Source organism: Tubulanus polymorphus, chromosome 2, assembly GCF_964204645.1.
Source record: "Tubulanus polymorphus chromosome 2, tnTubPoly1.2, whole genome shotgun sequence".
NCBI lineage: Eukaryota > Metazoa > Nemertea > Palaeonemertea > Tubulaniformes > Tubulanidae > Tubulanus > Tubulanus polymorphus.
In genome coordinates this window covers 20,239,941-20,252,999 of record NC_134026.1, presented here as the reverse complement: position 1 = coordinate 20,252,999, position 13,059 = coordinate 20,239,941, and the positions used below count along the sequence as shown (strand labels likewise).

The window sequence follows — 13,059 nt, the reverse complement described above, 5'->3', positions numbered from 1 at the left end:
GTGAACCTATACCCTAAAATAATGCATCCAAATTAGGTCAAACTCCTGAAGGAACCCTACAGATCAGTCATTCCTGGTTATTCACACTACAAAATTGGATAACTCATTGCCTGATACTTAAAATGGAAGGAGATTCGATCATTTTGTTCAAATTAAAGTATTTTCAAAAAGAAATTTCGGCCTGGCAGGAATGTTTTAGGATTAAAGGAATTTTATGTTGAACCGAGTCGCTGTGTAATGCAGACCAGAACACTCGCTAGTACGGAAGCCCCTAGGTGACATACGAGAAAATTTTTTCACAATTTCGATGTCGAAATTCGACTTAATTAACACGAATTTCGACTTAATTAACACGAAATTCGACTTATTATGTAGAAATTCGACATATTTTGTCGAAATTCGACTTATTAAGTCGAAATTATGAAAAAAATTATCTCTTATGTCACCTAGGGGCTTCCGTACACCACCTCGACAGAAAGGAGGTTTCGGAGACTCCAAAAAGTCACGTGACCAATAAAAGAGTACGATTGGAGGCAAACGGATTCTCCGATCTGATAAAAGAGTTCGCCCTGGGCTTCCGTACGCTTGGCACCAATAGTTTTTCCCGGATTCGAACCCACTTTGATGATGACGCCATCTAGCGTGGAATCCCGGCGGTACTGGCATCCACTCAAGGGTACTTCTCTGAAAGAATTTCATATTTATAGCCCAATTTGATGGTTTTTTCGCGTTATCGAGCTCGCTTTGAAAGAAATTGAAGATGAAGACGGCGTTGATGGTGGCGGAGAAGCCGTCGTTGGCGCAGTCGCTCGCTAAAATACTGTCGAACGGAGATGTAAAATCTCGGAAGGGATCGAACGGCGCCTGTTCGGTTCATGAATGGACCGGCAAACTGAACGGGGAAACTGTCCGTTTTAAAATGACATCTGTTTGCGGACATGTGATGACACTTGATTTCATCGGAAAGTATAACAACTGGGATAAAGTGGATCCAGTAAGTAAGCCTAGCGGTATTTGCTGTCCTATCCTATCATCTATCATTTCGTTTTAATTCGTAGTACAAGTCTCGCCAGGGTCTAACTGCAGTTTAGGTCACCTTTCCACTATGTGGCGCTAGTGTCATTAAAGAATAGTGTTATGGTTAGGTTAGGGACATAACCATTAGGGACACCTAAACTGCAGTCGCTACGGTAACTAACTACTTGAAGCCGCGACAGGCAATGATTGTTGAAGTTGGTTAATTTATAAAGGAACTGGAAATACGTCCTCTAAATGCTGTCATCGGCGCTCTGCCACAAATTCCCGAATGCATCTTCAGGATTGCCGTGACGTCGGCTGTCCCGATGTAAATTTCCAAATATTAAATCTATCATATTGGTCTATATGGTGTTATTTTAGGCTGAATTGTTCACAGCGCCTACTCAGAAAAAAGAAGCTACTGCCAATCTACATATGCCAAGTTTCTTAGAAAAAGAGGTAAAGTCCTGTACAGTCAAATTTACAGTACACACATATGATTTAGTGTTCTCCACTTAAGGTTATAGAGGGTGGCCACCCCTTTGCCTTTTACATCCACCCCCCTGTGAAGATCTACCCCTTAGGCCTATAAAATATCATCTGCCCCTACCACAGTGGATCTTATCTATCAATGCTTATATTTGCTTTGAAACATAGTGAGCTATTGGGCAAAATAGAAGATTACACCTAAAGTAAGCTTTGATTTTTTCTGTATTTTTTTTTTTGGGGGGGGGGGGGAATTGAAAGCCTTGCTGTCATAATACAGTCCCTTTAAGATTCCAGCATCAGGAGAACACTGGGCTATCTTTCTCGAGTTCATCAAGATTTCAATTCGAAAACTTTCATTTTCAATCATGAATTATTCTGATCAGGGCCGTGGCAGCGATTATCTAGTACTTTGGTTGGATTGCGACAAAGAAGGTGAAAATATCTGCTTTGAAGTCATCGATGCCGTGAAACATGTAATGAATCGAAACAATAGCGGACAGGTACATACTTATATAGTTTACGATGAGTTAAAATCCCACAATAAATGAATGAATCTAAAAAGTTAATTTCGGATGGTTCTATCACCCTTCCTCAGTCTAAAATGGCTGAATAAGGGTGGTAGCAACCAGCCAAAATATTTCTAATTCTTAAACCTTTTAGATATCCACATACATTTATTGTAGGATTTTTACTCATCGTCTTATTACGGATATTGTGATTCTCAACTGATCCTTAACAGGAGAAAGTTTAAGCTTATGTCTTAGATGTCAGTTGAATAGAAGGCCATTTACTTCACCAATGCGTTTTACGCGTGGAGTGAGGCTGGATTTAGCATCTTGTTTTGGAACTTCTGGCAAATGATCTCGGCAAACTAACCATTGAGACATGGGGCCAGTTGCTTAAGTTGGTTAGGAACTCATATAGGCCTAGATAACATGATTATAACAGTGCAGCTTTGATTGTCACTATGTTAGTTCGCAGGGGGCTCAATTCGGAAAGAAAGTTCAAGCCAGGGTTTTAAGCCCTATGAGCCCTTGTGGTCAGTTATCCACTAGTTAGTTTAGCCTAACCAACCTTTGAGCGACTGGTCCTAGACAAATATAACTGGGTACAGTTTCACAAAAAAGTTGAACTCAAATCTTTGGTTTAATTGTTATTGGTTACTTCATGTTTTCTTCAGTGAGGACAACAATTCAAACTTAATCGTTTTAGGCTTACACTTTTTCATGAAACTAGGCCCCGAAGTTAGATTCAATTCCATGCGCTGCGGCGGCACCGAAATGTTCGCTAGATACAGCATTTATTTTCCTCTCGCTTTTTAGACGATTTTCCGCGCAAAATTTAGTGCAATCACCGAAACGGATATCAAACGCGCGATGAACAATCTCGGATCGCCGAATCAGAACGAAGCGTTGTCGGTCGACGCGCGTCAAGAGCTCGATTTGCGCGTAGGCTGCGCTTTCACGCGATTCCAAACGAAATATTTTCAGGTGAGTCCTCGCTCGGGAGTTCGAATACGGTAAAACCTCTCTACAATGAATGCCTGTGGGACCGAGCAAAAAGTATTCGTTATTCAGAGGTTCAAGCCATGATGTAACATCGGGCTACGCCTATTACCTCCTATAATAAAACTACAACTACAAATAAAGCCAAAAACTAAATTGATATAACACTTGATATAACTGAAATGTTTTAACCCAAGGGAATATTGTATTTTAAACTATCTGGAATGTTGAATATTTTTCTGTATAGTGCTGTGAGTCGTCATGAGATTTAACGGGTATCAGGACAATTGCCCCCGGATGATTGTCCCCGGATAATTGCCCCCCTAGGACAGTTGGCCCCCCCAATTAAATCTTTTTAATCTTAAAGTTACACAGATATTTACTTCTAATTAATTAGACAAAGTGAACTAACTCTAGCTAATAAGTGCAGCTAATTACTCTAGGACTGATTTAAAGTTTTTTATTGGCTTAAGTTACACTAAATTAGCCAAATAATGCACTAATAAGTGGACTAGTTAAGTTTCCTTTGATTTGGTCGGCGAATTCTGATTACTCAAGGACTGATTTAAAGTCTTTGATCTGCAAACAATATCAGTATTCTATATCTCATAAATCTATATTCAATAATATGCAAATGAATTTCTAAGTAAATTATTTAGGTGGTGTTAATCCAAATCAAAAAGGATTTTATTTGGGGGGGAGGGCAATTGTCCTAGAATCGATTTACTGCTTAATAGAAATAAATGAATTATTATTATTATTAGGAATCATGGCTCCTGCGATTAGTGTGAATTATATCTCATGCAAACATCCATTTCTTTCTAAAGCGTCTAGTTGTTTCGTGATTTATTTTCATTCAGGGTAAATATGGCGATTTGGACAGCACGTTGATATCGTACGGACCATGTCAGACCCCGACCCTCGGATTCTGTGTCGAAAGACACGATAAGATACAATCATTTAAACCCGAGCCATTTTGGGTTTTGCAAGTTCAGGTACGTGAACCTGCTTAACTATTTCACTGCCTATCCATCTCGATACACAGACCATGAATTTTCCACCTTTTTAGCCCACTTGGGACTTGAGTCCCAGCGGGCTATTGCGTTCACTTTTCGTCCGTCGTCCGTCCGTAGACGGAATCCAGTTATTTTGGGAAGTTATGAAGACGCTTCAAGGTAATGTCTTGATATTTGGTTTATACATGTATCTACCCTAGACACATCTTCAGCCCAAAAACTGGCCCTATCAGAATCAAGATGGCCGACTGGCAGCCATTGTTGTTCGCCAAAATCAGCACTTTTTACACATTTTCGAAGTTTACGAGGGAAATTGAGACGATATCAAGACGATATGATCAATTACCTTGATCTTTCGAATATATTTGAATCTACCAAGGGCCCATCAGCATAAGAAAAATTGGGTCCATCTGACTCAAGATGGCCGTCCTATGACCTTTTTAGTGCCCAAAAATGTCAATTTTGACCAGAATTCTAGGTCCTGTAGCTTCCTACTGGTTTGCCATTTCTCATTGCAATTTGTGATGGGTATTCTTTGTAAAGGGATGTTTTATACCTGAGATAGGTATTTTTGATCCGCTTATTATGACGCAATTGGCGGCCATCTTGGTGTCATTAGTACTCATTCGTAGGTGGGAAAAAGTTTTTCGACATTATATTGTTACCTAAGCATATTTTGTTACAACAATGAATTAGAAAGTTGTAGCGTATAACGTGTTCTATGATTGGGGTGAGTTTCAAGTTCATTGTTTTTTGTATATGGCCACCAGGGGGCGTTGAATAATACAATATCTTAGTATTTCTATATTATATTTGTACCAATTTGTACATATTTTGTTACCGCAATCAATTGCAAAGTTGTAGCTCATGACATCATCTATGATTGTGGTGAGTTTTAAGGAAATTAGTTATTCTATATGGTCACCAGGGGGGTTGAATAGTAGAATAACCTGGTATTTCCTTATTATATTGGTACCTAGGCATATTTTGTTACCATGATCAATTGCAAAGTTGTAGTTCATGACATGTTCTATGAATATGGTGAGTTACAAGGTTATTGGGTTTTGAATATGGTCACCAGGGGGCGTTGAATAGTAGATTAACTTAGTATTTCCATATTAAATTAGTAACGAGGCATTTTTTGTTATCACAATCAATTACAAAATCGTAGCTGCTGACATGTTTTATGATTGTATTGAGTTTCAAGTTTGTATATGGTCACCAGAGGGCGTTGAATATTGAAATTGTTAGATTGTTGAGCATTTGAAACCACTTCCCAAGTGGGCATGGTGTCCCTGGACCCCTAGTTGGTAATTTTGCTTTATCTTGAAATGAAATATTAACAGGCTTTATCTCCGTATCTGTTGTGAAAGTAATGTTTCATTTGCGATATGAACTATAAAGCACTGGCTGGCAGAATTATTTGAATCACAATTTTGGTCGAAAGAGATAAATCCTGATCCCTGTCAGGAGAGGCTACTGGGAGAAGAATTATTGAACGGCAAAATTATTTCCCTCTCTATCGTATGGCAGTGAATGAAAAGGGACAACAGTGTTGAAAAATGTCAATTGATCATTTATTTACAAAAACTGTCGCTTTATTTCCGTCTTCACGCCATTTTCAGGTGGCCCATCCACAAGGCCGGGTTCTGTCGATTGATTGGGATCGCGTTCGTAGTTTCGATAAAGAAGTCGCTCAAATGTTTCTCAATATCATCAAAGGAGCCGAGGCAGCAAGGTAAACGAAAAACGACCCGATTACTGTTAATGTAAAACTATTATCTAAGGCGTCCGCATCGAAGATTATCAGGATCCAGTTCCGCGGTCGCGAGTTAGAATTGACTCAGAGAGATAGAGTTATTTCATTTTTGAGGAGTTAGCTCTCTGAGTCAAATCTTAACACAGAACTGTAGAACTGGGTCCTGATCGAAAGAAAAAAAAACTGAAAAAAATTGTATTTTGCGTAGAGATGCGAACAGTGGGTGAGTGGTTTAAACATGCCGAAAATGTATTGATTCCAGTTTCATGAAAAAAGTCTTAAGCTCAAGATGGTTAAGTTTGAATCGTTGTCCCCATTACCAAACAGGGTTGTCTTGGGCCCCATCTGTAAATAGTTTCATAAACTTCACACACTTGATAAAGTTTGGGAAGCCAGACAGTACGTTTACCAGTCTCCTCCTGCAAATTGAACTTGAATTGAATAGTGGGACATCGAGGCGACTGATTGTAGGCTAAAAGCCTCTTACCGAGTGGCAAATAACAACTAAACCAAAAATTAGAGTGCAATTTCTTCATGAAACTGGGCCTTGAGTGATGCTGGGTGGTTAAAGGGATTTAAAAGAGTAATTGGTAAGTGTAGTTCAATTGCTAGTGAAGGAATCGTTCATATCAATTGATTTCTCATTTCAGAGTTGTCGATATCGTACAGAAAGAAAAAACGAAAACTCGTCCGCTCGCTCTGAATACAGTGGAATTGCTGCGAGTAGGAAGTTCTAAATTAGGTAAACACCAGGGCTGGGTTTTATAGAGGTGGAAGAAAGATAGTCCCTGGGAACATTTTGAAATTTGTCAGTTATAACCATGGTTTCTCATTGTTACTATGGTGGTTGTCACCCGGATTGACGATTTATCCCTAGGGATAACTTTGATACCCAGTCTATGAAACTGGGCCCTGAACAAAAACTCGGCTATTTCGGCTATCATGAAAAAAAATTAGTTTCTTTTGTAAAAAACGATTAAGTTAATCGCACTTATCTCTATGTGACTAGGCCCTGAAAGATAACGGGCAGATAAAAAGGAACAGTGAATGTAAAATTGCGATTGAAACAATACAATGTTTTTTGCCACTATTTCAGGAATGAGTCCTCATCATACGATGCAGATAGCCGAGCGTCTATATACTCAAGGTTACATCAGTTATCCCAGAACAGAAACGACGCATTATCCGGACAATTTCGATCTGAAGTAAGTGAAATGGGCGACTAATGAATGGCGAAAAAGTACGAAATAATGCTTTTACGGTTCCAGTTTAACGGAAATTCATAGCCACAAGTACAGCTTTTTTGGACAACATTTTAATGGCCGATTTTGTAAATCTTATTTTCTACAGAGGCACGCTTAAACCGCAACAATCCAGTTCTCAATGGGGTGAATACGTTCGCGATTTGCTGTCATCTGGATTACAGAAACCCCGGTAAGATTTCGAGTTTGTGATAGAATTATGCGCAAATCGCAATTCTTACTAATATTTCTTACTAATTAGCCATGCAATGTTGCTTGGGATTAGCTCAACAGATTTTACAGTTCAAGGCCTATTGAACGATTCAAAATGGTCTTTAAGTTTTGACTGTTTCTTTTCGGAACATATTTTATCCGATCTTGTGAATGATACGGTTTGTTTTCGTCCATAGTAAGGGTGTTGACGCCGGAGACCATCCACCTATAACCCCTATGAAGCCCGCTAGTGAATCTGAATTGGGAGGCGACGCGTGGCGTTTATACGACTACATCACACGACATTTCATAGCTACGGTGTGTATCATTACTTGGGTTAAATTGATGTGAAACATTTGAAAAAGGGATATCTGCTTGAAAATTTGTGGAAAAAATGGGAAAAAAACCATGAAAAATTCTAGTGTTGAAAATTATCGTGATCGCCATTTTATGCCGTATACCGTGGAGCTCAGAATTCATGTCCGAGTTGTATTTAGGTCTAAGAAATTTCATCGTGATCACCTTGTCCATCTGTGCATTCGTCCGTTTATTAATTCCAGATGATAATTCTTCATACTGTATTACTGTTCGCTCTGATTTACCATCATGGCTTTTATTCTAAAACATCCTTGAATTTAAATGATTCCTTTTGGCGTCGCACGTTATAGGTCAGTCCAGACAGTAGATACATGCAGACGACGGTGCTGTTTGAAATCGGCGAGGAAATGTTCACGTGTAGCGGCAAACGCCGACTGGTGGATGGTTACACTGCGGTGATGAGCTGGCAGGCAGTCACTCAAGATGAAACGCTACCGAATTTCACTAAAGACGAAATGTGTTCGATAAATGAGGTACAGTTACACTTTTTCCAGAAAACTAACGGATCTACGAAGCCTTCGCGCGGTGACTCATCAGAGTTGTAGTGCATGTATCAATCTGCCTAGATCAGTCCCCTCTGTCAATTACCGTAAAAACCGGCGTATAAGTCGAGTTTTTAATCCTTAATTTTACCACTAAATTATTGACCTCGACTTATACGCCGAGTACAGTTTTCTACCACCTACAGTATTTTCGGGTCACAAGAAATGTTGATTCTACCAGACAAAAAAGACAGTGTTCATCTTCTCACTGCTATAACAGTTTGAATAATTATTCATGATAAATAAAGTTATTAAATGAAAAAAACTTGCATTTTGACACAGCTTCATTTAATACATCCATTTTTAATGGAAAATGAATTCACAAATGGAATGCCATTGAATCATACAATCAACATACACTACGGTATTGTTGAATTGCGATCGTCCAAGACTTCATTTCATACTACGATGGTAAAATTTCGGCGAGGTTGGTTTCAAGCTGCAGATCGATACCTGCGATGAGATACCAACCTATAATTTACATGGTAATGCCCTAAAAATATTCTGTTGTCCCCAACTACAGTTTATTTCTTGGTATCGGAATTGATTTCGCATCCCTGAAGTTTTCGTCTTGTGTTCGCGTTATGAATAGCTTATTTCTTCTTATTTGTTCATCGTATTCCTGACACGACTGGTAGACTGATATTACCGGTAATCTCAGTATGCAGAGTTAATGAGCAAAACCAACAGTTAACAGTTGAAAATCTAGCGCTTTATTTTCTGACATTTTGACGGCTTACTAGTTCGTGATTTCCTTTGGAAAGAAGAATTTGGTATATTCATCGTCACTTAACAGACTTTGTACACACTATCTTTATCTACCTGCTATAGGTTAAACTAGTAGAACGCCAGACGAGTCCTCCGGATTATCTCACGGAGTCCGAGCTGATCACGTTGATGGAGAAGCACGGAATCGGCACCGATGCCAGTATTCCCGTTCATATCAACAACATCTGCGAAAGGAACTACGTTACGGTGATGAGTGGACGTAAGCTGAAACCGACAACTCTCGGCGTCGTTCTCGTGCACGGATATCAGAAGGTAAGTTAGGCCATCTTCAATTCTTCGTCACTTAATAAAGGTCGGATCTAGAATTCTTTGAAAGGAACGACGGACCACAATTGGAATGGGCACTTTATTTGAAAAGGACAGATTACGCAATGCGAGTGCTACATTAGGAACATGGGGTTCTCTGATGGCCCTCCCACAGAAAACTTGGGACAAACAGGCTTTTCTGGCCTTTATTAGGGCCCATTTGAATTCATTTTTCGTCTTTTTGTAATCTTTGCAAAAAATTTTTTCAAAATTTTTGGAGGACATATTCGAAATTTGAAGGGGTTTGACCATTTCACCCAATCCACAACCCTAACTCCGCCCTTGTTAATTTCAAGTCGTCATTTAACTTATACTTGATTTTTAGACTGATCCCGACCTGGTTTTGTCGACTATGCGATCGGCGGTCGAACAACAACTGAATTTAATCGCGTTGGGCAAAGCGAACTTCAACGCCGTGTTGCAACACGATCTCGACATATTTCATCGGAAATTCAAGTATTTCGTCGAGAACATATTCGGAATGGACGAGCTTTTCGAAGTGTCTTTTTCTCCGTTGGCCGAAACGGGGAAACCTTTATCTAGGTGAATATCATCTCTAGATAACTATAGGCTCAATGCATATACGTAGCATTATGGTCAGCATAGTAATGGATATCATTGTACCATTTTGGGGAGCAGCCATCTTTTTTGGTGGAGGGATATTTTTCCAATGCCTACCAGTATATAACAAATGCGCATCGATTAATTCACAGTATTGTTTCATCATACTACTTCTTGAATCATTGAAAACTCAATGTTGAAGAATGATTTTAAATTTTCAAGGACCTTGAATTTTGAGAAATAACTCTAAAAATCCTATAGTTCCTAGCCTCCTACCCTCGCTCAACTTCAGATGATAGAATTCTTGATATTATCATTGGATACCTCGTATTTTCATATTCTCTTCTTGAATACTCCTCAAAAAGTCTTGCAATTCTGGAATGAGGTTTTAGCATACCTACCAGGGTCCCTTCCAGATCAGTCATTCCTGGATATAAGGAGTTTTAAAGAAGAAAATTTCAAAGAAGCGCCTGCATCAATTTGTTACTCAATTAGGGTAGACCCCTCCTAAATCGGTACTCTTTATCTCTGTAAACTGTTAATTAGGTGGTTTTATAAGCAAATCTTTTATCCTTTACATTACCTCACCCCAGTTTCTAGTTCCGTAACCACCTAGGGAAACAAAAGACCCTGGTTCCCACTGTATTGATTTAGGCATAGTCTAATGTACAACTTCTAAAAAGTATCTAACTGCCTATTTCTCAAAATTGATGGAGTTTTAAAGGAGTTTCTGAAATTGTGCTTGAATTAAAGGAGTTTCAAGCACCTTCATTTAAAAAAGCATCTTGTGTTTAGAAGGGACCCTGCCTACATGTGAATGAAATGCCTGTAGCACTGTCTTGTCTCATTTCTGCAGATGTGGTAAATGTCGGCGGTTTATGAAATTGATATCGGCCAAACCCAGTCGCTTGCACTGTTCATGCTGTGATGAAACGTACAGCCTACCGCAGAACGGAACGATTAAACTCTACAAAGAACTGAAATGTCCTTTAGATGACTTCGAATTGGTACTTTGGACAACGGGTGCTAAAGGAAAGGTATCCGTCTCTAGTCTTTGAAATACAGTCGACTCTGCCTGCCATGGAGTCGCTTGGAGGTTGGCCATGATAAAATAATTATGATAATGGAATTTTTTTCGATATCCTTTATTTTCAGTGTTATCCGTTGTGTCCGTATTGCTACAACAACGCTCCGTTCCCGGACATGAGAAAAGCAATGGGATGCAATGAATGTACACATCCGACCTGTCAGCACAGTCTTATAAATCTTGGTGTGTCGAGCTGCGTTGAATGCGAGAATGGTGTTCTGGTATTAGATCCTACGTCTGCCCCGAAATGGAAGATTGCCTGTAATAAGTACGTGTGGTTTCATTTCTTATGTTTACCGGTGGATCATTTTAGGACCTCATATGACAAGAAATGTGATTTTTCAGCTGTTGAAATTTTTTTCGATAACTTAGATGTTTACCGCTTCTAATTTAGTAAAAATAGTTATTTTGTTTAAACTTACTTAAGTTATAATGGTTTGAACCCTGTAGTTAAATCCTGTTACCATCCCCCACAGGGAACTGATTCCTTTTTCTTGTTAACTTGATGATTGTCGATACTAAGATATATCTTTCGTATCTGTTATAAATTAATTTAATTCAGCATTTATTGTAAGAAAGTCGTGAATAAAGATTTAGTATACGTAGTAATTAATACAAAATAGTGACCGAGATTTTAGAAATTAGAAAATTATTGATTATAGTTATCAATAAGCCTGATGTCTCTTTTCAGGTGCAATATTGTAATCAATATGTTTGAGAATGCGCACAGAGTAATTGTTTCGCCTGAAAGCTGCACGCAATGCGACGCTAATCTACTCAGCGTCGATTTTAATAAGGTAGGTTTACGAATTTCAGTCCGTATGTAGTAGCGCTTGGTATAAAGTACGTTGTATTCGGCCGAATCAATAAGTAGTGCAAGCATACACAAGTGTAGACTCCTCCAAACTCAAATCATACAGATATACTAATAATTTGAATTAGAAAATGGAAATTCTGTATATATATTAATGATAATTAGGTTTTTGTAACGAATTAGATTAGAATACGAAGTAGCATCAGTAAATACAAAATATTGTAATATAAGACACTGGACAACTGGTGATATACTCTATTGTGACTGTTCTAATATTTGTGTTTGAATTAAGTGACATGTGATTTGAAACAATTACGATTACGAGGAGTTAACTGTGCGCACATTGATGTAATGGTTAATTTTGTAAATAGATTTTTCTTGCCAACATTCTTTGGAAACATTTCTTAGAAGATAACCTACAGTAAGAGTAATGTAATGTACTGATGTTTTGAAAGCTCAAATCATATCATCGATCGATGTCTCTTTATAGTTCAAGACTCCACTGCCGAATGACGAGACCCAGCACACCGGCTGCGTCTACTGCGACGAAATATTCAAACCGTTAGTCGAGCTGCACCACGCGAGGACCCGACGACCGAACAGTAAACCGTCGTCGTCGCGGGGCCGTGGACGGGGTAGAGGCCGTGGACGGGGTCGCGGGCGCAATCGTTAAATACACGATACAATACACACGTAATGAAACACGTCTGCTGTCGAGGTTATTATTCTACTTCAACGTTCTTCCAGATCGCCACAGCCGATAGTAAACACAACCGTAGCTCAGTATTGAGGGCAGGGAATGAATCGTGACTTCGTTACTGCTTTCAGTCGATAATGAACTGTACGACTCCTGTTGCGTAAGCGGCAAAATAATGGGAATCGTAAACGAGCTCTTTCGGGGTGGCAGACCTCGGATAACCCAATGGTAATGAATATCGCCATCGTTTTCCTGCATAAACTCTGCTACGCTGTTGCTATTGGCGAAGCAACGAATGACAAGATCTCAACGTGGTGGCAATGGTATCCTGTTGGCAGTTGACGTGTTACCAACTTCCGCCTCGATAAACTCTCCATCATTGAGATTCGGCTACGTCTCGAGATATCGTTAGGTGGCAGATCGAGTTGACGTAGTACTGCCCCGGTATATATACAGCATTTAATAATTTGTTGAGGATATAAACGAACTCTTCTTCAAGCGCGCGTATTACGAATAACACTGCCAGCAACTGTGAAAACGATCAAAATATATCAATTTACGTAGATTTACAGACTCATTATTATGCGTAGTTAAATTAAAACAATATCTCGTGATCTAAAACATAGAGTGGTACGACCATTTCCT

General features: G+C 39.2%; 1 protein-coding gene across 1 annotated transcript; it reads left to right on the top strand.

Annotated features, from left to right (window-relative positions):
- The first annotated feature begins 654 nt into the window (after window positions 1-654).
- LOC141898369 (DNA topoisomerase 3-beta-1-like) lies at window positions 655-13,054 on the top strand. Its single transcript, XM_074784221.1, has 17 exons — window positions 655-994; window positions 1,399-1,476; window positions 1,890-2,006; window positions 2,829-2,996; window positions 3,872-4,006; window positions 5,653-5,765; window positions 6,437-6,528; window positions 6,883-6,991; window positions 7,137-7,220; window positions 7,438-7,558; window positions 7,909-8,091; window positions 8,992-9,201; window positions 9,581-9,798; window positions 10,673-10,853; window positions 10,972-11,171; window positions 11,595-11,700; window positions 12,208-13,054. The coding sequence occupies exons 1-17, from the start codon at window positions 761-763 to the stop codon at window positions 12,388-12,390; spliced, it is 2,532 nt and encodes an 843-aa protein (XP_074640322.1). The 5' UTR covers window positions 655-760; the 3' UTR covers window positions 12,391-13,054.
- The last annotated feature ends 5 nt before the right edge of the window (window positions 13,055-13,059 follow it).

Coding starts and splice junctions, on each gene's coding strand:
- LOC141898369 (XM_074784221.1), top strand. CDS start 761: ATGAAGACGGCGTTGATGGTGGCGGAGAAGCCGTCGTTGGCGCAGTCG. Junction 4,007..5,652: donor TTTGGGTTTTGCAAGTTCAG/GTACGTGAACCT, acceptor CGCCATTTTCAG/GTGGCCCATCCACAAGGCCG. Junction 11,172..11,594: donor TGGAAGATTGCCTGTAATAA/GTACGTGTGGTT, acceptor GTCTCTTTTCAG/GTGCAATATTGTAATCAATA.